At 38.7% G+C, this 23,197-nt stretch overlaps 1 protein-coding gene across 1 annotated transcript in view; it reads right to left on the reverse strand.

The window, feature by feature from the left end:
• Positions 1 to 1,789: 1,789 nt before the first annotated feature.
• Positions 1,790 to 23,197, reverse strand: part of LOC142322712 (uncharacterized) — a 39,808-nt gene continuing 18,400 nt past the window's right edge. The window contains exons 6-8 of the mRNA XM_075361788.1: positions 6,324 to 6,428; positions 4,025 to 4,117; positions 1,790 to 2,165 (exon numbers count right to left, since the gene is read on the reverse strand). Coding sequence (XP_075217903.1) covers positions 1,926 to 2,165; positions 4,025 to 4,117; positions 6,324 to 6,428 — 438 coding nt within the window. The 3' untranslated portion in view covers positions 1,790 to 1,925. The remainder of the gene's footprint in view (positions 2,166 to 4,024; positions 4,118 to 6,323; positions 6,429 to 23,197) is intronic.

Genomic DNA, 23,197 nt, shown 5'->3' on the forward strand with positions numbered 1-23,197 from the left:
GATTAGTTTTTATTTAATATACCTTTTTTTTAACAAAACAATTTTCTAGTAAACTGCCTGTATTTTAATGGTGGGTTAATATTATAAGTGGTGCACAATAAGTTGACACATTTGAATTTGGATTACATGTATTTATTTTTTAATTAAATATGATTACAACTTTCCATACCAAATACAGTGTTTGTGGAAAGTTTTTGTACTGCATGACATGTTCAATATGGCCGCCATTACGCCTGACAACTTCTTCAAAATGAGTGTGTATGCTTCTGGTGACTGCAACAGAAGTCCTCTTGAATCTCTTCAAATGTCTGAACTATCTGCACACGCATTTCCATAAGATTTGTTTGTCCTTGTGGGAAAAGTTTCTCTTTTAAATATACCTATAAAAAAGTCATAATGATTTAAATCCGGGCTCAAAGGTGGGCAAAAGAAACTTCCATTGTGGTGACTTGGATAGCAATTTGATATTACGCGATTACAAAAAACTGAATTTAAAAAATTCAACTCTACATTAGCAATGTGAGGGGTTGCACCATGTTGGATAAACCATTGAGTATCAATAGGCAACTCCATTGCAAGCAGTTTGGGTAGAAAATTATTCCTTAACATATCCAATAGCGTTGAGAATTAACTGTGTCGTTGAAAAACACTGGCCCTACGAATCTGTGAGTGGATAAAGCTACCCAGATGGTTTCTTTAGGCTCATTTTGTTGTATTTCATGCATAATTCATGTGCTGCTATTGCCTAAAACTGGGTATTTTGTTTGTTAACAGTACCATCAATATGAAAATAGGCTTCGTCTGAAAACCAAGTGTTGAACAGAACATCATCTTTCCTTTTCGACCTATGTGCAAACGCCAATTATTTTTGTTTGTTAGGTTGTGTTAACTTATGCAGGACAGTCAATTTGTATGGAAACAGTTGAGATCACTGTAACATTCTTTGTACTGTATGATGAGATATTCCCATTTCTAGTGAAGCTCACTATGTAGACTTTCCCAGACTACGTTGCATGACAACTCAAAATGCTTCAATATTCTCAGGGAACAAACAGGAGCTGCTTAAGGTCGTTTCTCTTCTCTTATGCTGCCTTCTTCCTCAAATTTATGATATAAATGGAGAATAGTTTTTCTTGCTGGAGTCCACTGAGTGTTAAAATCAGCTGGAAATTGTCACTGAGTCACTTTAACACTTTTTGATTCATCATAAAGAAGTACAACTTTCATATGCTATGAAATAAACAAACATCCATGATTGGTCATAGCTGAACAATAACTGATGTGTTGCGGAAGCAGAAGGTAATACAAAGACTAGGTGACATCTACCAGTATTTCCAAGAAATAGTTATTACACATGCACAATATGAAACACCAGGTAAAAAGCATTTATTTATAATCGACTTTATAAATCTGTCAACTTATCGTGCGCCACTCTGTACTATTAATATTTTTAATACTAATATTATTCATTTAGAATAATACTAGTTTTAATAACAAATTAATAAACTAGAATTGGGATCTATAACATGTTAAGATGTTGCAGATTCCAGTTAATATCCAATTAAAGGATGTATATTACAGAACAATTATAATACGAATGAATTGATTACATATACTTTGTAAATATATAATAAAAAATACATACATATGTAAAGTAGAATAAAAAATTCATTTATGTTTAATTTTTTTTATTATGAAAAAACTTATCTAAACATAATTAAAAAATCAAATTTCCTTTACAATGCTTCAAATATATTGATTTGAATTGAACCTGGGACAATTTCTGGACATATAAAGTATATAATTTTTAATAATTATCAGAATTTCTTTTATTTCCTCCTTTAACAGCAGTTATTATTTCTTTTACAAATAACCTGATACAAGTAAATATTTTAATACTGTTCTATTAAGAAATATACACTTTTCTATTTGTAATTTAGGTTACTTACTTCTACTTCTAGTAACATTCTTCCATTACAAAATGCTCCCCTTATAAAAGATTTGTCATAATCTAGAAAATCTGTTGTGATTTTTTGTAAGCTTGATCTGTCTTTACCTCTGTCTATACTTTGACTTTTTTTCACATGTTTTTGTTCTATTTGAGCAGGTGACAAACAATCTAAAGAATAAACAGCAGTACCAGATGTTCGATAGTATGCCATGGACTGGAAAAGTAAAATTTTTTTGTTCTATTTATTTATACTAAAGGAAAGATTATAATCTTTAAAAATTCTAACTTAACGAATAACTTCATCATAATTAACTGAAATATAACTTAATGAATAAGTTAACTTAATAAATATGAATGAAAGTGAAATTTCAAAATTTGCTAACCTATGCGGCAAGTGGTAGCATCTTATCCTTTCCTCCAGAAGGGCTCAGGTTTAAATCTCCCATTCAAGCACAACCACAGCATTTTTCGTACACTAAAATGTCTAGTTCATATTCCCACGCACAAGCCCTGAGCTTATGAGGTGAATTAGTCATCAACCATAAATTACCAGAATATTTTAGGATTGAAAAAGGGACAAAATTTCACTTAATTATTTCTACTTAATAAGCAGCTGTGTTACTTAATAATGAAGTTTATTTGATCATGTGTAACAACTCTTGCAGCATTTCAAAATACACTTCTACATTCATTTTTTGACTGTAATGCATAATTGTGTAATAAATAGGATAGATTGTCAAGTCAACTATATTTTAAGAAAATTTAAAACACTTATTACGTAATGAAAAAATTGATATAAAATGATATCAAAATTATTTCACCTGAGGACATGTCATCTGTATGAATCTATTTTTTTTACAATTGTTTTTTTCTTTTACTTTCAAACTGATATCAGATTTAGGGAAATTTATTTTCATCAGGTCTGCTACACCTTTACCAGGAGTTAAAACAAATCCTTCTTTGAAAATGAGAAAGAACCTCATTTTTACATTGATGGGATATATTACACATTTTCTGAAACCAGACCAGAATTTTGTGAAATAATTTCAACCAAGCTTTTTAAAAGAAATAGTAAGTTTGTCTTGATTGCATTTTTTAATTCTTTCCTTGGCTATTTGCTTTCTATTCAGGTAGAATATTTTGTTGAACAACTTTAAACAATTGGAAAAAGGGATACAAAGGCTGACTGAGGTGTTTACTGTTTGGAGGTAAATAGATAAGTGTGTTGGAGGTGACACAAAAATATTTTCATTGGCACTACTGCAGTATATATGATGTAAGTTAGGTTTTTGTGTCACAATAAATAGGTTTCCAATATTTTGAATTTTTTTATGCATAAAAGGGACATATTTTCGACCTAGTCGGTATATGTGTTGCTATCAAACCATCCATGGACTGTCAACTTAACAACAAACTTTTAACCAGAGGTCCTAGAGATGGATGGATTTGTATACTGTATAACATTTCTCACCTGAGCATCATTTCCAGCAAACATTAGGGAAATACTCTTTTACATCTATTACCTCTTGTTTCAAAATATTTAGTAACCCCGTTTAAGTAATTACTTTTTTCATGGATTGTATGTAACTTTGCTGTCATCATTATTTTGTAATTATTTCTAATGATTTCATCCGGTAATGTTATTTAAATACATTAAATATGAGGAAAATATTATGAGATTTGAAATCAGAAATAATCATTTTCTCCAACAAATTGTGTGTATGAGAGAATAGTGGCTGTCATGCATTTCATTGTGGACATATTTTTGTTGAAGACTTATCCCATAATGTATAACTCTTCACACTCTGTACATTCTCTCTACACAATTTATTTATCTGAATAAATTCACTTAACAAAATCTCTGAACAAAATCTATTAAGTCCTGAATGAGGACTTAACCCTATAGTTGTAACGATTCTTTGTTTTCCCTATCAATCCATTTCTTCAGATTCTTTTTAAATATTTAAAAAAAATAATCCAATATGATATTATTTACACATACTGCATATTTATTATTTATGAATACTGCAGTGGAATTATACTAAACTAAATTATATATTTAATTGTACGTACACCTCCATCATCCATGGTGACTACTCTAAATAAGCTTGGTTCATTACAACCAGTAACAAAAATATCCTGATTAAACCACTTTACACAATAAACCTGTAACAAACAAATTATGTTCATATAAAAGTAACACAATAATTTCTTAAAATTTAGTAAAATGGTACCAGCAGTTCATGAGCTAGGAAGATTAGTGTATGTAAACTAATCAGTGTTATACTAATAATCTCAGAAATATCCAATACAACGTGTAAAGTTAGGCTAGTTAATTATTGTTTGAATTAATTATTTATTAATCTCTCAGTTTTTCATAAATTACTTATAATTCTATTAAATATAATGTAATTTAATTAATTTATGATTTTTAAATAACTCTATGACTCTACTTGAGGTTTGTTTTGGTTTTTATAGCAGTTTATCTTTTATTGGGAGAAGACATTTAGTGAAAGTCATTAACATTATACTTAGTCATATTATTACTAATAAAATTCTAAACTGTTATTGTAAATTAACATTTACAAAATGATAAAAACCATACTTTAAAAAAATTTATAATAATTTATTTTTTGTTTTTAATTAAATACGTACATTTGTAATATTTTAATTTTTAATGTTTTTATTAATAAATAAATAATATTTTGTCATTCATTATATTTAAAGAGTTTATTTCCAGAAATTTGGTAACACAGGTTTGCTGACAGAAAACAATGGAAAAAAGTAGATAACATAATTAAAAAAATTGAAAGGAGAATGAGAACAGTTGAGGAAACTGAATAAGAATAAAAAGTGTCATAGTAAGGATAGCAGAGGAAGAAGTAGGTTACTTTGAGGTAAATAGAACCAAGAAACTCCAGGTAATAACAAAAATGATAAAAAGAAGATGGTATAAGAATAAGACATGAGAAAATGAAAGTATGTTGTATTGCAAATTGAACATTGATTTAAGAAGGGAAACAAAAAGCTAGGAAAGGTGTATGAAGAAGGAATGCAATATTATTGAGGATCTAGAAAAGAAATGGCAGTACAATATGATATTTAGGAAGGTACAGAGCATTACATGGGATAAAAGGGGAAGGGAATGATAAAATGAGAGAAATTGAGGATGAAGTTGGTGAACTACTACATGAGGAGAAAGAAGTAAGAGAAAAATAGAAGGAGTACATGAAGTACCTTTATATGATAAGAGAGAAACCTTAGGAACTAAACATAAAAAAGAATTGGAACTGAAGAGGATAGCATAGTAAGTGAAGGAAGACTGAAAAGTAAACAAATTACAGGCATTTGCAAAAATTACAGAATTATACTTAGTCCAAGTGACAGAGGAATGGAAGAACTTAGTGGAATTAAAAGTAAAATACTGATGGCAAAAGAAACCTTCAGTAAGAAGAAGAAATTATTATTGCATAATAATTTCCTGAAAGTCTGGATTTTGAGTTAAGGAAGAGGCTAGCCAAATGTTGTATGCTACTCATATACTTATTGTATGAAAGTATGGACAATGATGTTTCCAGAAGTAAAGTATGGACAATGATGAAGAGGGAGAAGTACTGGATTGAGGTTTTTGAGATGTGGATATGGAGAAAGTAAGATGAACAGATAAAGTGAGGAATGAGGAAGTAATGAACAGGATTAAATAAGAAAGAGTACTTTGTGCTGGAAGTACACAAAAGGAAAGGAAACCGGTTAGGCTTTGTGATTAAAGGAAGGAAAATTTGACAATTGCATTGGAAGGATCACTAGAAGAGAAAGGAACTGAGGAAGAAGAAGGATAAAGTTAATATGAGTAGTTGAGATGAAGCTTGGAAAAGGCAAGGGAAGAAGGAAAATGCTTAGGATGGAAGTGAATGGTAACAGTGGTGGCTTAAGAGGCTTGTTGACAGGCAGAACATCTGACGATGAAAGAGAAGTATTTCTATTAAAATGGATGAAAGTCTCAGCTGTCAATTACAATACTTTAAAAATAGTCAGTGTCACATTGAAACAGTTGGAAAAACCTTAAAATGTACTCAAATGGTAGGTAAAGATCTATTCTTACATACACTTAAATTCAATTATTTTTTACAATTTCTTGACAAAGATACAGAATATTGAAATTATATCACTAGGAAAATAAATATACAATAAAACAAGGTAATTTTATGAATAATTTCCTTAAGTTCTGTTATACTTTCTTCAAATAAATTGAAACTTAATAATGCAGACACAAAATCAACAATAATGAAAAAAGAAAAAAAAAACTTTTTTTTCCACCATTTGAGGTGGAAAAATATCAGTAGAGAAAAATGTACATAGTCTTAATACATACCATTGCATGATTAAATGGATCACACTCAAAATTTAACAGCAATTTTCCTGATGCGTAATCATATAACTGTAATGGTGATGTCTTTGTATATGATCCAGATAAAATCTAAAAAAAAAATAATTACAAATTAAAATATTCAAGGTATAAAAAATTCAGTAATAGATCATGAAATAAAAGAAAACACTGCCAAGTCCCCCAAAAAAAATGTTTATTGTAAATTTACATATTCATTTCCTCTGTTGAATGGAGATAATGTTGGATTTTCCCCCATAAAAAGGGATATACATTTATTTATTACATTTCTCTTATCATAATTTTTCTAACTGTGATGCATGTAAAACATTTTAGTTACAAGTGATGCTAGTCAAAATTTTTTCCTCAAGTTTTTACACTATAAAATTATCCCTGTGATGAACTGAGCCCAACAAGAGTCATTTGTGCTATTTCACCTGCCGTGGTGAGTGTCACTTTCATGGGCTTGACATCTGACACATATGCAAAGTTTATTTGGCTCTGTGGAAAAGTCAACAGGAAATCACCTCAATTATCACTCTCATGGAACAAGTATGACAGATGCTTGATATTCTTCCTAAAGTACGTATTACAAAGTATAGTATATAGTTAATTATTGGGATCATGTCATAGCAGATCATCTGTACCCAGTAAGGTTACAATACATAATACACATATGCATATTTAAGTTCTTCAAACTATTGTAAAATTTAGCATATTAAATAGAATATCTTGCCACATTCATGAATATTTTTTTTTAACATATTTAAACTACAAGGGGAAAAATGTATTCCCCACAAATAAAGAATGCAACCTGAATGTCATGTGAATCTCCTACTGCACATTACTTTAATGAAGATACTTTATTTATAATTAAAATAGTTATATATTAATCTGCAATATAGAGAGAATGAAAACAGAGTTAAGATTGTTTAAGGAAGTTATCAAATTTATATTGAACCACTTATTACTCGTACATGTTGTGTTTATAATTTTTATATCTTACTAATCATAAGTAATGTGTGTGTGTTTTTTTTTTTATTAAGATCATATATTTTAATCTATTTTATGTTAGAGCCAAAATTGAATGGTTGTAGACAATCTGTCATGAGAAACTGTCTGGAAAATAGTACAGATATTACAGTAACAAACATTTCATGCCAGTTTTACTTAATAAATTGATTGGTAGTTTCCCATTACTTTCTTTATTGACCCAGAAATACTGCTGCATTTCAACATGTTAAGCCTATTAAAATGTTTTGATCTTTATTACTAAAAATGATGTCTTCACTCATCTTCTACTCATCACAGAAACTATCTGTAATAATGGAAAGGTTGTATAACAAATAATATTGCTCTTAAAGAAAGTAGCTCTGACTTATGGTTTTTCTACTTCAGATGCTTCAGAAACAAATACTGAAAAATAACATACAGCTATAAATTAATGTAATGCTTTCTGTTAAACACTGTCATTACGTAAAATGGATTAGAGTAGGCTAGAAGAAAGCAGATAGCAATAAAAAATTCAAAATTCATGGAAGGACAGTAACAGGCAAGCAAGAGTAGTAAAAATATTACAGATAAATTTATTTAATCTTTAAAGGACTTGTGTCATTTAAATAACTTTCTCTTTTAAAATTTAAAAATATAACATTTTTTGATGATTATAAGTTCAAAACATTCCTATAATTTAAACAAACAGTATGTTCTATGTTAAAAAATGGTTATTTACATTTTAAGTACTTTTTAAAAATTCAGAAAAGAAAATCACAGACATTATTACATGAGAATACTAGCTAACTTTTAATTTAAATAATGAAAAAGTTGTGTAAGAGAACTCGTGCTGTGTGGACGTGTTGTCGATCACTATGCTGTTTTTTGCTGTTTTACTGGTTTTTTGGTTTAATTTTCGGAAAAGAACATTGGGAACTGATTGGTAATATTTTAGTGGATGTGTTTTTTGATTTATGGTTAATTTTGGATGATAGATAGTCTTTTTATTTAGTTTTTTTGTTTGTCTACCTTATTGCCATTGGCAATAAGGACTAGAATCATGTGACTTTCGACTCTGTAGTATTCAGCAAGACAAGTGAACTGTAAACAAGGACTGAGAAAATTTTTCTATATCTCATAGGTGAGCAAATAATTTCAAAGTGCTGGACAATTAATAAGGGGGAAATTTCATCCCACAATATGGGGACCCCCTCTAACCTTTTACTTCCCCTAATTCCAAACCCGGATTTGGAGGGATACATTTTACCCCTCCACAAAAACCCCGGTCTTTTTTGGCCTTTTTATGCTCGTAATGCTTGCTGAGCTAAACGGAACCAGGGGAAGGTGTAGATCCTTACCACGAACTAACCAATGGAGCAGGGGATTTCTGGACAGGCCCCAACTACCAGGGGCCGGAAGGTAGACCAAAAACAAGGGAAAAAGCGCTGTCGGCAGACATCGGAGGAGGAGCAAGAAGCAGCTCTGAGTAGTCTGGGTGATCAGACGAATCAGCTGAAGCTTTGTCTATTCACTCTACGACAAAACTTTGGTTCGGGTTGGATCGGCATATAAAAGATCACGAGAAGGAGTTGTGTAGGATAAGGCACTCAAGTCTCTTTATCGTTTGGATGTTTCAGGCCACTAAGACGATGTCAATAAGGTATAGAAACGTGAGAGATATGCTCGAGGGTAATATTAGTGATGAGAGTAATATTATCATCAGATTGGCAGCCAGAAGATGGCCAACTAATGTAATGAAAAGTGTAGAACATCTGCAGGACGTCTCCTCGGTCCAGGGAGACTTGGTGAAGTTTATTGATCTATCAAGTCAACGGCAGACTCCTTGACTCAGACCAATCTTGTTACAGACCCTTTAGGGGTGAAGGGCATTAAAGTAGGTGATGTCACCAAAGATGATACGAACATCATGCGGGCTGGCACCCCGGTTCAAACCAGGAAGCGGTACACGATACATTTTGCGACGGCGGAGGGTGAGACGAGCTCCCTCGTCTCACCCTCCGCCGTCGCAAAATGATTCAGAAATCAAAATGATTTCTGAAAGCACGAACTTCTCACTGACAGAATTAACAGCACTGACTTACATTCTCCCAGGAGGAAAATTGGGTCAAACGATATTGACGCTAGTGGTGTATGTCAGTATGAAACACGGTACCCGGGGAAATATTGATTTGCATGGCATTTCTTCTGCCACCACTCCATTCGGTTCCTTAAAGCATAAGACCGAATATCTGTGCCACAAACGACTACTGAGCCTCGAATCAATTTATCTACCAGTGTCCTAACTAGTTCGTAGAGCTAACCTAATTGCGTGAGCGAACTAAGCATGGTGCCACACATTACTTGCTTCCTGTCCCACCGCTCACTTGTCTTATATTCTAAACTGGATAGACAACTGCTAAAATATATATGACATTCAATAAATTACATTTATCTCGTCAAGACAACAATTATTTGCCACGCCTAGGTCGCTGAATGCCAGCAAGTACGTGTCCACCAATATTAAAGCGCGTGGAACTTTAAATTGGCTGATGGCCAACCATAACTCTCGGGTAGCTTCCAACAGAAACGAGGTAGAAGTTTTTCCCTTAAATAAAATACTGATACCGGTTGAACAAAGTAACGGCATCAAGGAACACCCTCACAGTCTGACAGTGTGGCTCTCGCCACATTGATTCGCCGCTTATGAGTGGTCAATTTTCCCCTTGACCTATAAGTTCCAGGGTGGCCTGAGTTCTAGCTCCCCCAAGAGCTGGGCAGTCGAACATCATATGTTCGTTCGACTGGACCTCCCCGCAGACGCACAGCTCATCAGCTGCCAGGCGGAACCGAAACAAATATTGGTTCAAGTTCCCGTGGTTGGAGAGCACGTGAGCACCCGTAGAAGAGGTATGCCATCCCTCCAAGTCCTGTATAAATCTATACAAGAACCTTCCCTTAGTCGTCATATGGCATTCTTGCTCCCATGAATCCATTGCGAGGCTGTAAAGCCTCCTCCGCAGGCGGGAGATGGGCAACTGAACGAAATTTAGAACCGGTACACTGTGATCACCGTTCCGCTCCGGTACAGGCCCGGCTCGAAACCGCATCCCAAATACCTTGGCCTCCCTGCCTATTCGTAATTTCCACATGGCCGCCCGAACTTTCACCACAAAATCGATTGGGAGAGCCTAACCCAATACGATGGTAGCCTCATAGCAGGTTGTTTTAAAAACACCCATGCATACAATTAACGTTCTGCGCTAGGTACTCCTTAAATTTTGAATAAGTGCTCGATTTCTTTCTGACCTATGCACCCAAATGGACGCCGCCTAAGAGGTCATACTTTCGAAGACACCTCGGTACACCATGTACAAATGACAGCTCGACAGCCCGTAATCCTTTCAAGTAATCCTCCTAAGCTTGTGCATCACAGAGACGGCATCTGCCGCTACTTGCTTAATGTGGTTGCTAATCAGCAACTTCTCATAAAAAAAAACATCTAGGTACTTATGAACTCGAACTCGGCTGATTACACAGCCTTTATACTTAATACGGGGGTTACGACTGTATGATAATTGGTTTGCACCCTTGAGAAGCATAAACCTCGTCTTGGGCACAGAATCTTTAAATTTTGCATATCCATCCAGTCCTCTGAGGTCGACAAAGCCGCCTGCGCCCGGTCTTCTAGCTGCGATCTGAATTACCACGAACTAACAGGAGACAGGCATCGGGAAGAGCCTGGGCCGTGAACACATCTGGGAATATCAGTCCCAGAAATTCGTCAAATACCAGGTTCCACAACAGGGGACCGAGAACGGAACCCTGTATTTATTTTTTTGTATTTATTATTTTTTTATTTGTATTTTATTGATGCAAATCTCTACCGAGGCATTTACATCGGTGGCATCCCGACCGAGGCCTGGCTGAGACTGTGAGATGTAATCAGTTAGAGGGTCTAAAGACGACCTCCGGTAAAGCCCCTCAGGGCTCGGAACGGAGGGTGGGGTGTGGCGACCGGTAACGTCATAAGGTGGGTATCTTCCCGCTACGGGGTTGGGATGCAGGAGCTCCTGGGTCATACCAGCCTTTATGCTTAATTAATAACATATGCAAGTTACTGGAAAGGATCATAGCAAACAGCTGCAGGAAGAAATAGAAGACAAAGTTGTACTACACCCAGGGCAATATGGTTTTAGAACTGGTGGGTCGGCGATGGATGCTGTGGCGGAGGCATTCGACATTGTACGTGGCGCGGCCGCTGGGACCTAGAGGACAGGAAGGATTCCAATGGTCGTGCTGCTGGATATTAGAAATGCCTTTAACTCCCACAATAAATATTTCAGGAGAATCAATATTTCGGGCATTGGGGGAGTGGAGCGTAAGTGAGGTTCTCTTAAGAGCTACTTTCCGGAGATCTTTTACCCGTTATGTTAGGCAGGCGATAACAACCTTGATCAGGGTGATGGCGAACGTTGGAGGCCCGAGATCTGCTAGAAGGAGACTGTACGCCCACGTCGCCAACTCCATCCTCCAATATGGGGCAATATAGGGTATGGTGTGGGACGGTTGACGTTGAGCTTAATAGAAGGCTTCTGGAGAGTATTCAGAGGCGTATGGCGCTGAAGGTTGCGTCAGTGTATGTGTCAGTCTCCACTGAGGCCATAATGGTCATCACTGGTATACGGTCGATGCAACAATTAATGAAAGCACGCTCGCAGATTATCAAGGGGAGCCGAGAGAGTCTGCCCAAAGTAAAATGATGAGGGACGGGCAGGCGCGGTGGGATGCGGCCACTACTGGTAGATGGACGCATCGCCTCATAAGGTAGAACCGTGGTATGGGAGGGGGCTCGGTGAGCTAAACTTTTGGTTCACGTAATTCCTGACCGGCCACGATTCTTTTCGGGTGTATCTACACGCCAGAAGAAGAGATGACAGTCCAAACTGCCGATATTGTGATGAGCTGGACACGACTGAGCACGTCGTCTTCCATTATTCGAGATAAGGAAGGAAAAACGGGGTGCATGCGCTGCCGTAACGGGTCTGAGCGATGCAGATGATATAATCCATCAGATATTGACATCGGAGTAGAAGTACAACACTATAGCAGGTTAAATCACAAGCATCTTGCAACGGAAGGACTGAGTAGCGTCGAGAAGACTAGCCTGAGAAAGAACTGATAGGTGAAGATAGAGACCGGAGAATGAGGGGGACGAAGGACAGCATCGTGTGGATCTGTCGTTCGTCCGTGCTTGCGTGGATGGGCGACGGTGATGAAGCACGGGGACTCTGGATCCCCCGAGCTCGAAGGCACCTCCTGGGGCTGTGTAGTGCTTAATTGCGGATCCGGTCCTGGGAAGGGAGGATCGGTGAAACAGGAGGTTTAGTAGGTAGGGCGCAGGCACACATTCGCCCTCTTAATAACATCTTGTGGAACCTGTTAGCGAGCTCGACACTTTGTCCGTAAATGGGGTTCCTCCGACTCATCGAAAAAATTAAATAATAAATTAATTTAACAGGTAAATCCAAAATATAAATTCATTTCTGTGAATGACATTTGTGGAAGTCTTGCTCGCGGAAGGTGTCCTGATCTCTCTTAGTTTTTATGTAATATTCTGTTCTGCAAATGGTAAGTTCAAATCAAAATACACCTTGTCAGGCTGACAAATTCATTTACATAGACTTCCAGAATCAAGTCAAAGGTCTCTACTTATTTCCTGAGTATGATACAGAAGTTAATGCTACTTCTCTGATGTTCTTTGCTGTATATAGTGAAACTATAGATGTATCTTTGCGAGGGATCAAAAAATACAATTAATCCTGATAGATATAGAGTGAAGGCTCATGATAGTCACTGCTTGCTTCTGATTTCTGTGCAGCATCACATTTTTATATATTTTTTGCAGGACTTGTCACAAAGTTTTTTGATCACACTCAAGTTGGTATCAGAACTAAACTTCAAATTAATAATTAACTAAGCTATTGGTCGAATTGGATGTTTCATAGTGTGTTACACGTGTGCATTTCGCTCTACGATTTTTAAGTGTTTTCGGTTAGTTTTTGGATTATGTTTTTTGATTTGTGGATAAGGAACTGCTGGCGGAAGTTTGCTGGACACGTATATGAAATTTAGTGATTATTGGATAACAAACTATTGAGATATTTCGAGTATTTTTCTATATTAAACTGTAGTGAATTGGTCGGATTTAACCTCTAATACATGAAAATTTTTCTAAGTAGATTTTCTTGGTCATACAGGTGAGTGACATCATTGTCAATTAGCGTAAACAAGGACTTGTAAAATTTTTCATATTTTTTCACTCGAACGAATATATTCCATTTAGTCCAGCGAGTTTTATAAGGGGATTTGTATTTCGTAGATATCTCCCCATTCCTTTCCTTTACAACCCTTTTCCCCCGGATCTTCATCAATACGGATATCCCCGAAATTTTGGTGACCCCGAAAATTGTTTTTTTAATTTTCCGACCTCATTTTTTGACGGAACATTTTGGATCCCCCAAAACCTTTTTGGACCACCAAAAGGGGGCAAGTGTCATTGGACGCGGGTTTGAGAGCTGATCCTAAATCCGGTTACAGTTTTGAATTTGGAAGTACCAGTGAGAAGTTAGGGGAGTATCAAAAAGGGCTCTCCCAGACATAGTCAAGTGGGTAATCAAATTACTCGGACTTGAGAGTAGAACACGTTGGTGGTGGTGGTTGAATTATTTTTCAATTCCACTGGAATCTTACAGAAGTAAATAAAGGAGTAAAACATGGAGCCGAAGCCCAAACGAAAAGAGAAGGACGTAACGGCTAAAGACGGACGAGGCGCAACAACGAGCGAAATGGTGGTGACTGGGAGTCAAAGGCGCCCGCAGTTCAAGGTGGTGTGTACTGTAAAACCCACGACGTCGAGTCATAAAAGTGTAGGCGATTCAGGACATTTGACTGAAGAGATGGACGTCGAGAGGAGGGCTGAGAAGGGGCAGAAACGCTCGAGGCAGATATCATCTGATGAGGAGGAACTTCCCCCGGATGCCCTTGTGACGTTGACATCACAACTGGGAACGTGCATTACTGCATTGCAACAGAACTTGGGGAGGGATATGGAAAGGTATATTATAGAACATTTAAACATTTTATGTGATTCGCATAAAAAATTTGGGCAATTATACGAGATCCCCGAAAACTGGCATTAACCAAGCTAGTCAGACTGATGAGTTGGGAGCTGATGTCCTTACTGGGGATTTGACAGACGCTGAATTGTAGATCAACTGTCGCTGAGATGGCCATCGACTTTACTTAACAAGATTAGAAAGGTGAAGAACATTGCTGAAGAGAACACGTGCTTATTTGTGGATCTTGCCCGGACTGGGGGAATTGAGGAAGATAAATCCCGCAATACTATATTCAAGTCCAGAGCTGTAGTGTGTGAGGTGTCGTCACTTATGGGGTCGTCACTTATGGGTTGACGACGTTGAGCTAATTTAGAGAAGCAAATACACTATTTATAATAAATTGTCTGGAGGGAACCGAATGGCATCGGAAGTAATTCTGAAGTCTGTTAGACGAGTGTTAGTAAAGTCTCCAGATCCGGTGTTTGTGTTGCCAGGTGGCTCTATTGGGCTTATACTAAAAAAAAATTCCTAGTGAAGTTAGAAATGGCTAGTGGTTTGGGAGCTGATTTACTAATCACCACGGAGCCTAATCGGTTTACAGCCGCGAAGAGAGAGTGGTGCTCAGATGTGGCAGGTGATGTTGCCATACGCAATATCACTGGTAGATGGGGCTTTCAACTGTTTCTAGAGCTCAGGGTATCATAGCTATTGAATTGACAGACGCTGATTTGGTAGGCGCTTATGTCAGTCCGAATTGCGACTATCAAGATTTCGAAAATTATATGTGGAGTCTTTATGATGTCATAACAAGATCCCCGAAACAGGTCATCCTGATGGGCGACCTTAATTGTAAGGCCGTTGCGGCAGGCAGTTCTTACACGAATTGATGAGTCGAAGTCCTGACAGAATTGATGATGTCTACTGATTTATACTGCTTAAATGACCAGACGCCTACGTTTGAAGCGAGAGAGCATCAGTCCGTGCTGGACTTGACTATCTTGGGTGGAGGCTGGGACCACTTCAGGAGAGCAGGAGGATCCTGCAGGACGAGACAGCTAGTGACCATCTTGTCACGATGTTAGAGGTCGAAGACCCCTTGGCTAGAACAGCTGCAGTGCAAAGGCCACTGAGATTGAGTCGGAAACAGATTGTAATAGTTGTAGGTAGACAACGTTACAAGACAGCTGGCAGATGGTCGAAGGCTGTCACCTGAAGCTCTTCAAGAAAAGTATAATACAGGAGATTGCTCAAATACCAAAGGCAGTAGGTAGGCATCATCCGGTTTATGGGTGGACCGAAGATACTTAGGAGGAACCTACAGCGGTTGCGACACATAAAGCAGCAGTTGAGAGTGGCTGCGGCGAAAAGTATGAAGAGGCTGCCAGGAGTTATGTCAATGCGAGACGCGTTCTTAACTACGAGATTAAACAGTCAAAAGAGGTGAAATGGCGGGAGTTATACGGTGAACTCGACGCGGATCCCTGGGGGCGGGCCTATCGGATTGCAATGAAGCGGTTTGGTAGGTGATTGCCGTTCTCACGGAAGAGTCTGCTTCTAGACAGATATCTAAACACTTCAGTTGGAAGGAGAATGGCTTAACCGAAATCGTAGACTGTGATCGTAAGAGATTCACGCAGGAGGAAGTAGTCACGATTCAACTGCTGCGTGATCTTAAGAGCCACGGACCTGATGGAATATCGTCCGCGGTCTTAAAAGGTCTAGCAAGTAAAGTGCTCTGGGAGCTGACCGACATTGCTAATTTTGGTCTTGACCCCAAAAACTTTCCTCAAGTTAATTGAAAGCTTCAAGGTTGGTCTGCCTTCCGAAATCTGCTGAAAACGTGCCTAATGTTGATTATAGACCACTATGTTTAATTAACAACATGGGGAAGGCAATGGAAAGGATACTAGCGTCTCGTATGATTGAGAAGCTTAATACGGGCGCTGGCATTCATACAAGTCAGTACGGCTTCTGGAATTCAGAGAGTGGTCAGCTGGACTGTTACGGAAAGAAGGAGCACCTGGAGGACCAGGAAAATACCCACGATCATTATTCTGAATGTACACAATGCGTTCGGGTCTGTTACCTGGGATTCAATTATGACAGCGTTTGCGAGGTAGAGAATTAGTCCCTATCTAAGAAGACAAATAGCAGAGTACTTGACTGAGTGGTGGATTGAGACCTACACATTGGGAGGTAAACTGAGATTCCAAGTCTTTGGCGGAGTTCCTCAGGGGTCAAATCTGGGCCTCCTATTATGGTTATTAGTGTACAATGGGGTTCTTAACTTTCCCATGCCAGTAGATACCCAATTAGTGGCGTATGCCGACGATCTCATAGTCGTGGTGAGTGGCAGGACGGAAGCAGATGTAGAGGAACGTGGCAATATGGCGATAACTAGTATTAGTAACTGGATGGTTAATCAAGGGCTGGAGCTTGCTCCGCAGAAATGTATGTTCACCACCCTAACGGGGAGAAGATTTATTGGCAGAATAGACCTGAGACTGGGTGACCAATCTTTCCAATTCAGTGAAAACATTAAATATTTGGGTGTCAGGATAGATAAATCCTGTAAATTTACGCTCTTGACTCTTGTGCGAGATCTGAGAAGATTTTTAAGTCGCTGAACATGCTGCTTTCTACTCAATCTGCTCCGAGAGCTTCCAAGAGAAGATTAATAGTGTCTACAATTATGTCTTCTGTTCTGTATGCTGTACCGGTTTGGAGCGCCGCCGTATATGTTAGAAGAAATTTAACTCGTCTTTAGAGTTTACATCGACGTACGTTGTTGGCCGTGATATATGGATATCGGACGGTTTCATAGGACACAGCTTGTTTGCTAGCCTAAGCACCGCCAGTTGAGCTATAAATGAAAGAACGAATGAAGCGATATGAAGGTATGGTGAAACGTGAGGCTATGGAGGCTACAAGAAATTCCTGGAAAATGAAATGGATTACAGGTGGAGGTTCTAATTGGATCAGGCGGCTAATTACAGACATAGATCTTTGGCTAAATAGGGGTCATGGCGAAATGAATTTCTTCATGACACAAATGTTGACAGGTCATGGAACTTTCGAGTATTATTTGCATAGGTTCGGCAGGCGTAGTTGCCCCTGCTGCATGTATTGTAGTAGGGTGGATACTGCGGAACATACAATCTTCGAGTGTGATAAATGGCACGTTTTACGTAGGCAGACTGGCCTGGATGGGCTCCAGCCAGAGACTTTAATACCTTTTATTTTGATATCAGATGAAAGTTGGGGGACTTTTGATTCGTTTGCCACTAAAGTGCTACGCAACAAAGACGAAGAGGGGCGGCGGCGTGGATCTTAGAGTTAGGGAAGGGCGGATAGTCCCGGTTGTGAGGGCTGGCATGCCGAGGTGTGTCAGTTACGATGATCGACCGGGAACGTCGGGGTCTTTCAGCTGGGGGTGGGGCAAAATAAAAGACCCAGACCCCGAGATTCGGTCTCGGGGGAGGGGCCCGGGAACGACATAGTCGGGCCCGGTACACCTCTTCTCGGAGATTAGAAGCAGGCGATAAAAAAGTTCCTCGGCGGGGGGGGGGGGAGCTGAACTGCCATACCGGACGTGCTCCCAGTATGTGGGGAGGCCCTCTTAGAGTTGAAGGATGCTCTCCTGGGCTGGACTTTACTTGATTGTATGTCCGGCCCAGGAGAGTAAGGGATAAAACAACTAAGCTCTTAATTTACAAAAAATAAATGAAAATCTGTCAATTAATAAATCATAAATATTTAACTATTGACATTTTTATTTATAGTTTACACTAAAAATGTAGTTAATATAATATTATATTAACTACATTTTTATTGTATTTTTTAGTGGTTTTTTTGGATATATTAACGGAACTGTACGTCGGGAAACATTGAGGATTAGATAACGGACTAAATTATAAAACTTTATGTGATTTGGTTACGGATTTCTTAAGTTATTTGACTTCTTTATAAGTTAAATATTTTTCAAGTGAAAAGTGAAATTTTTTATTATTTTTTCTGGTTTTGGTGGGTTGTATTGTGATTGGAATGGATAAATAACTATTGTCTTTACAATACAATATAACGGAATGAGTTAAACTTAACATGTTTTAAGTGAATAAGTTATTTTAAGGTTATATATTATATAAGTTATAGTAAAATATTCTAAGTTATACTGACACTTTGTCAGAAGTAAACAAGGACTTAGATTTATTTTCGTATAATAAATCTTCAGTAGTGAAATATTCTAAGTCAAACGAAGTGTTATAGGGGTTCCAGTTTCAGAACTATAACTTTTTCCCTATAGCTCCGATTCCAAAATTCCAACATATCTATCCGAATCATAAAATTTCCTATCCCCTGACCCCCCATCACCCCCAATTTTGACATCATACATTTTACCTACCCCCCAAAAAAATTGTTTGGGGCCCCCCATTTTGGAACCCCTAAAATAGTGGTGTGGGTACTCGTTGGAAAAGGAATTGTCTCCAGAGTGTAACTCTATGGAGGTATGGAGGTGTGGCTATGGAGGTGGACATGGAGGCAGTATTGTCTGGAGATTTGTCAGACATGGAATTAATAGAGCTCTTACCGAGGAAATGGCCAAATACATTGCGAGAAAGAATTTTAAACATCACATAAGTTCCTGCAGAAGCGGGAGATACTTGTAGTATTAATGACATAGGAAAAATCAATAGAGCAGAGGATAGTGAAGGTAGTCGTTTAAAATATAAGGCGGGCGATTATTAAAGGATGAAATTTCCATTATTGGAGAAGAAACAGTTGAAGTCAGAAGAAGTAAATATAAAATATACTATGATTCAAGAGCAGCGAAGAAAATAAGTATGAACATCATTCTGAAGGCAATTAGGAAGGTTTTACAACAATCACCGGGGACTGCATTTTTGCTGCTGGCCGGAAGCATTGGTAATTATACCAAAAAGGCATTGTCATATATAACAAAAGACCAGGTGGAGCCGGTTATAGTATTGATGCTCCATGCAGATACACAGGCAAGACAGTTAAGGCCGAGACAAGCGGCAATAAAGAAGGCCACTCCACCTGCGGAGGAGAGCCTCACAGTGATAGTAAAAGCAGTGGGTAAGTCGTATGCTGAGCTACTCAAAACAATGAACTCTGCGGTAAATAGCGACGAGGCCAATGATATCATATCCCTCAGAAAAGGTAGGAATGAGAAGTTACATGTCCGCATCCAGGGGGCTCAAAGAGCAGCAGATTTTACTAGTACGCTCAGGGATAAAGCCGCGAACCTGCAAGTAGACTTAAAAACTAGAGCAGGTAGAAAAACAATAGTGCACATAAGGGACATTGAAATGGATACTCCGGAACAGGAGATACTGGCAGCAATAATGAATAGGACAGGGGATGGTGAAGAGGTTAAAATTACATCCATAAGACCAGGGTATGGTGAAACACAGAATGCTACGGTAGTCATGTCCTACAGAGCAGCATGCAGATTGGTTGACCAAAGAATAAAGATAGGATGGGTCAATTGTAGGGCGTACATACGAGAAGATCAAGAAAGGTGTTTTAGATGTTGGAGCACGGGACATCGCAGGAGTGAGTGTAACGGCCCAGATAGATTGAACCTTTGCTTCAATTGTGGGGGCAAAGGTTATAAAATTGCGGATTGTAAAGAGCACAGTAGCTGTCTTAACTGCGCGAGCCAGAATCACCAAACAGGGGCTTGGGCATGTTTAAAAAATCAAAATGCTTAGGGCTCTTCTAGTTAATACTAATCGGAGTTCTATGTCATGTGATTTGGTCAGTGAACTGCCGGTGTCACAGAGGTCAGATTTGTTGGTGGTTACAGAACCCAACATTTATGTAGCAGCAAGAGCGGGCTGGATAGCCGATACAGAAGGGGATGTAGTGGTGAGAGATATCAGTGGGAGAATAGCCTGGAGGAATATGACGAGATCGAAAGGGATAGTGGCAAACGAATCCAACTCTGTACTCGTAATTGCAGTATATATTTTGCCTAATTGTGAGTTGAGTGAATTTTTGAGATGCATGGATACCATACAAAGAATAACTACTAGAAATAGGAAGAAATGCATACTCCTGGGGGATTTTAACTGTAAATCAGTGGCTACAGGGTGTGCTTACACAAATAGAAGAGGTGAAATATTGACGGACACTATGAGCTCTATTGGTGGTCATTGTGTCAATGACAGTACCCCACCTATCAGGCGGGAGGGCACTCGTCGGTTCTGGGCCTTACAATCCTGGACAACAGGTGGAGAGGGGAGCAATGGGACTGGCGAGTATTACCTCACGAAATCGCCAGTGACCATTTGCGACCAGAATTTGTATTGATGATCTGATGTTTGGTACTATAGAAAGACCGTTACCCCGGAAGTTTACGGCAGAAGAGATAGAAAGAATAGCTAGTAGAACATCCACGAGGCTCATAAATATGACTGAATTAACACCACTGGTGCTGACCAATGTAGTCAAACAAGAGATGGAAAGGGAGGAGAGTAGGAGTAGAAAGAGAAGCTCAGCATATTGGTGGTCAAAGCAAATAGAGACCCTAAGAGAATTACAAAAATCCAGGAGAAAGAAACAATGACTCAGGATCACAGGTGGACAAGAATATGAGGCAGCGGCCCTTGTATATATTGAAGATAGACGATCATTAAATAGGGCTATTAGGACAGCAAAGAGAAATTGCTGGTGGGTATTGTGTGAGGAGTTAGATAACGACCCCTGGGGACAGGCGTATAAAATAATTACAAAGAGATTTGGCAGGCGCCTGCCTATTTTAAGTAAATCGCAAGCGGAACAGGAAATTAGCAAGTTATTTCCTTGTACAGAAGAGGTGATCCAGGGAATCATTGTGACAGCAGGAGGTTCACTCTTGGAGAATTAAACGCAGCGGTCGGGCATCTTGGGAATAAAAAAAGCCCCGGATTGGACGGGATTCCTGCAACGCTCCTAAAGAGTCTAGTTAGGACATTCCCATGGGAAATGCTGGAGATTACCAGTCAGGGCCAGGAGAATAGAAATTTCCCGGCATGCTGGAAAGAAGCCAGAATTGAGTTCCTTCAGAAGGGTCCAAAGGAAAATGGAGATATATCTTACAGACCACTTAGCCTCCTTAATACCTTGGGAAAGGTAGTGGAAAAAATTTTGGCCAGCCTCATCATCAGAGAAGTGGAGGAGGGTGTAGGTATTAGCAATAATCAGTTCGGTTTCTGAAAGGGGCGATCCACAATACATGCAATACAAAAAGTAATGGATTGGGCTCTAGAGACAAGGAGAGGAACTTGGAGGACAAGGCGTATTCCCTTGTTCATCACATTAGATATTAAAAATGCATTTGGGACCATTAGATGGTCATCAATTATTGAAGCTATGGCTCAGAAGAATATAAGTCCATATCTACAAAGACAAATTAGGGAGTACCTCTCAGACAGAAGGTGTCAGGTGGAAGCACAGGAAGAGATATTAAGATTTGATTTGTATGGCGGGGTGCCACAGGGCTCAATATTGGGTCCTTTATTATGGGTCCTGGCCTTTGATGGGATATTACAAATGAGGTATCCATGTGGAGTGCAGGTATTGGCTTACGCCGATGATTTGGCGATTACTGTAGAGGGTAAAACTATCAATGAGGTTCAGGAGAAAGCGAATATAACATTAGGGACAATCAGCAGTTGGGTAGCAGAACGTGGTTTAGAGATAGCTATGGATAAAAGCAGATTCTTAATGTTTACAGGGAAAAGACAATTAGAATCTCCACTCATTACTTTAAATGGACAGGCAATAGCAAAGGCTCATTCAGTTAAATATTTGGGCATTACCCTAGATAAAAGCTGTCGTTTCACGCAACATATCATTAATGTATGCAATAAAGCAGAGATAATGACAAAGAGCCTTAATGTCATTATGTCTAATAAGAGAGCTCCTAGGCCATCAAAGAGGAGAGTTATCGCATCTACAGTGGTATCATCAATATTGTACGCGGTGCCAGTTTGGTGGCCTTCGGTGGAAATAAAGAGAAATCTTCGCAGACTTACTGGGGTGCATAGGAGACTGTTGCTGGGGGTGGTCTCAACCTACAGAACAGTCTCATATGAGGCGCTATGTGTTCTGTCTGGGGTCCCCCCTATAGACTTAATGGAATTGAGTAGGGTATAGAGGATGCAGGGGATAGAGGTACAAGAAACAAAAAATAGATTAAGGACGAGGTGGCAAAATAGATGGAGAGTCCAGGGGACCGCCAAACGAACAAAGGATCTAATCCCAGATTTATTTAGATGGTTGGATAGAAGATTCGGAGAGGTCGACTTCTATCTTATTCAGTTCTTTACAGGTCACGGAAATTTTAATGAGTACCTGTGTAGAATTGGAAGAAGGCCGGAACCGGGCTGCATGTATTGTGGGATAGAAGACAGTGCCGAACACACCTTTTTTGAGTGTGGTAAATGGAGAACACTCAGGGCCACCTCAGGAATTGATGGGAAAAGCCCCATAGAAGTATTTAAATATATGACGGTCAACGAGAATAATTGGAGGAAGGTGGTGGACTTCTCGAGAGAGGTTATATCACAGAAGGATGCAGATGAGAGGACACTAAGTTTTTAGGGACAGTGATAGCGAAGGACGGACAGCCCCAGTGGTGAGGGTTGGCATGCTGAGGTGTGCCGGCTTCAAGGATCCACTGGGGACTCCATGGGAAATTAGGTTAGGGGAATAATTGCAAAATTAAATTATATAAAAGAGAAT

The sequence above is a fragment of the Lycorma delicatula genome, chromosome 4, assembly GCF_047948215.1.
Source record: "Lycorma delicatula isolate Av1 chromosome 4, ASM4794821v1, whole genome shotgun sequence".
NCBI lineage: Eukaryota > Metazoa > Arthropoda > Insecta > Hemiptera > Fulgoridae > Lycorma > Lycorma delicatula.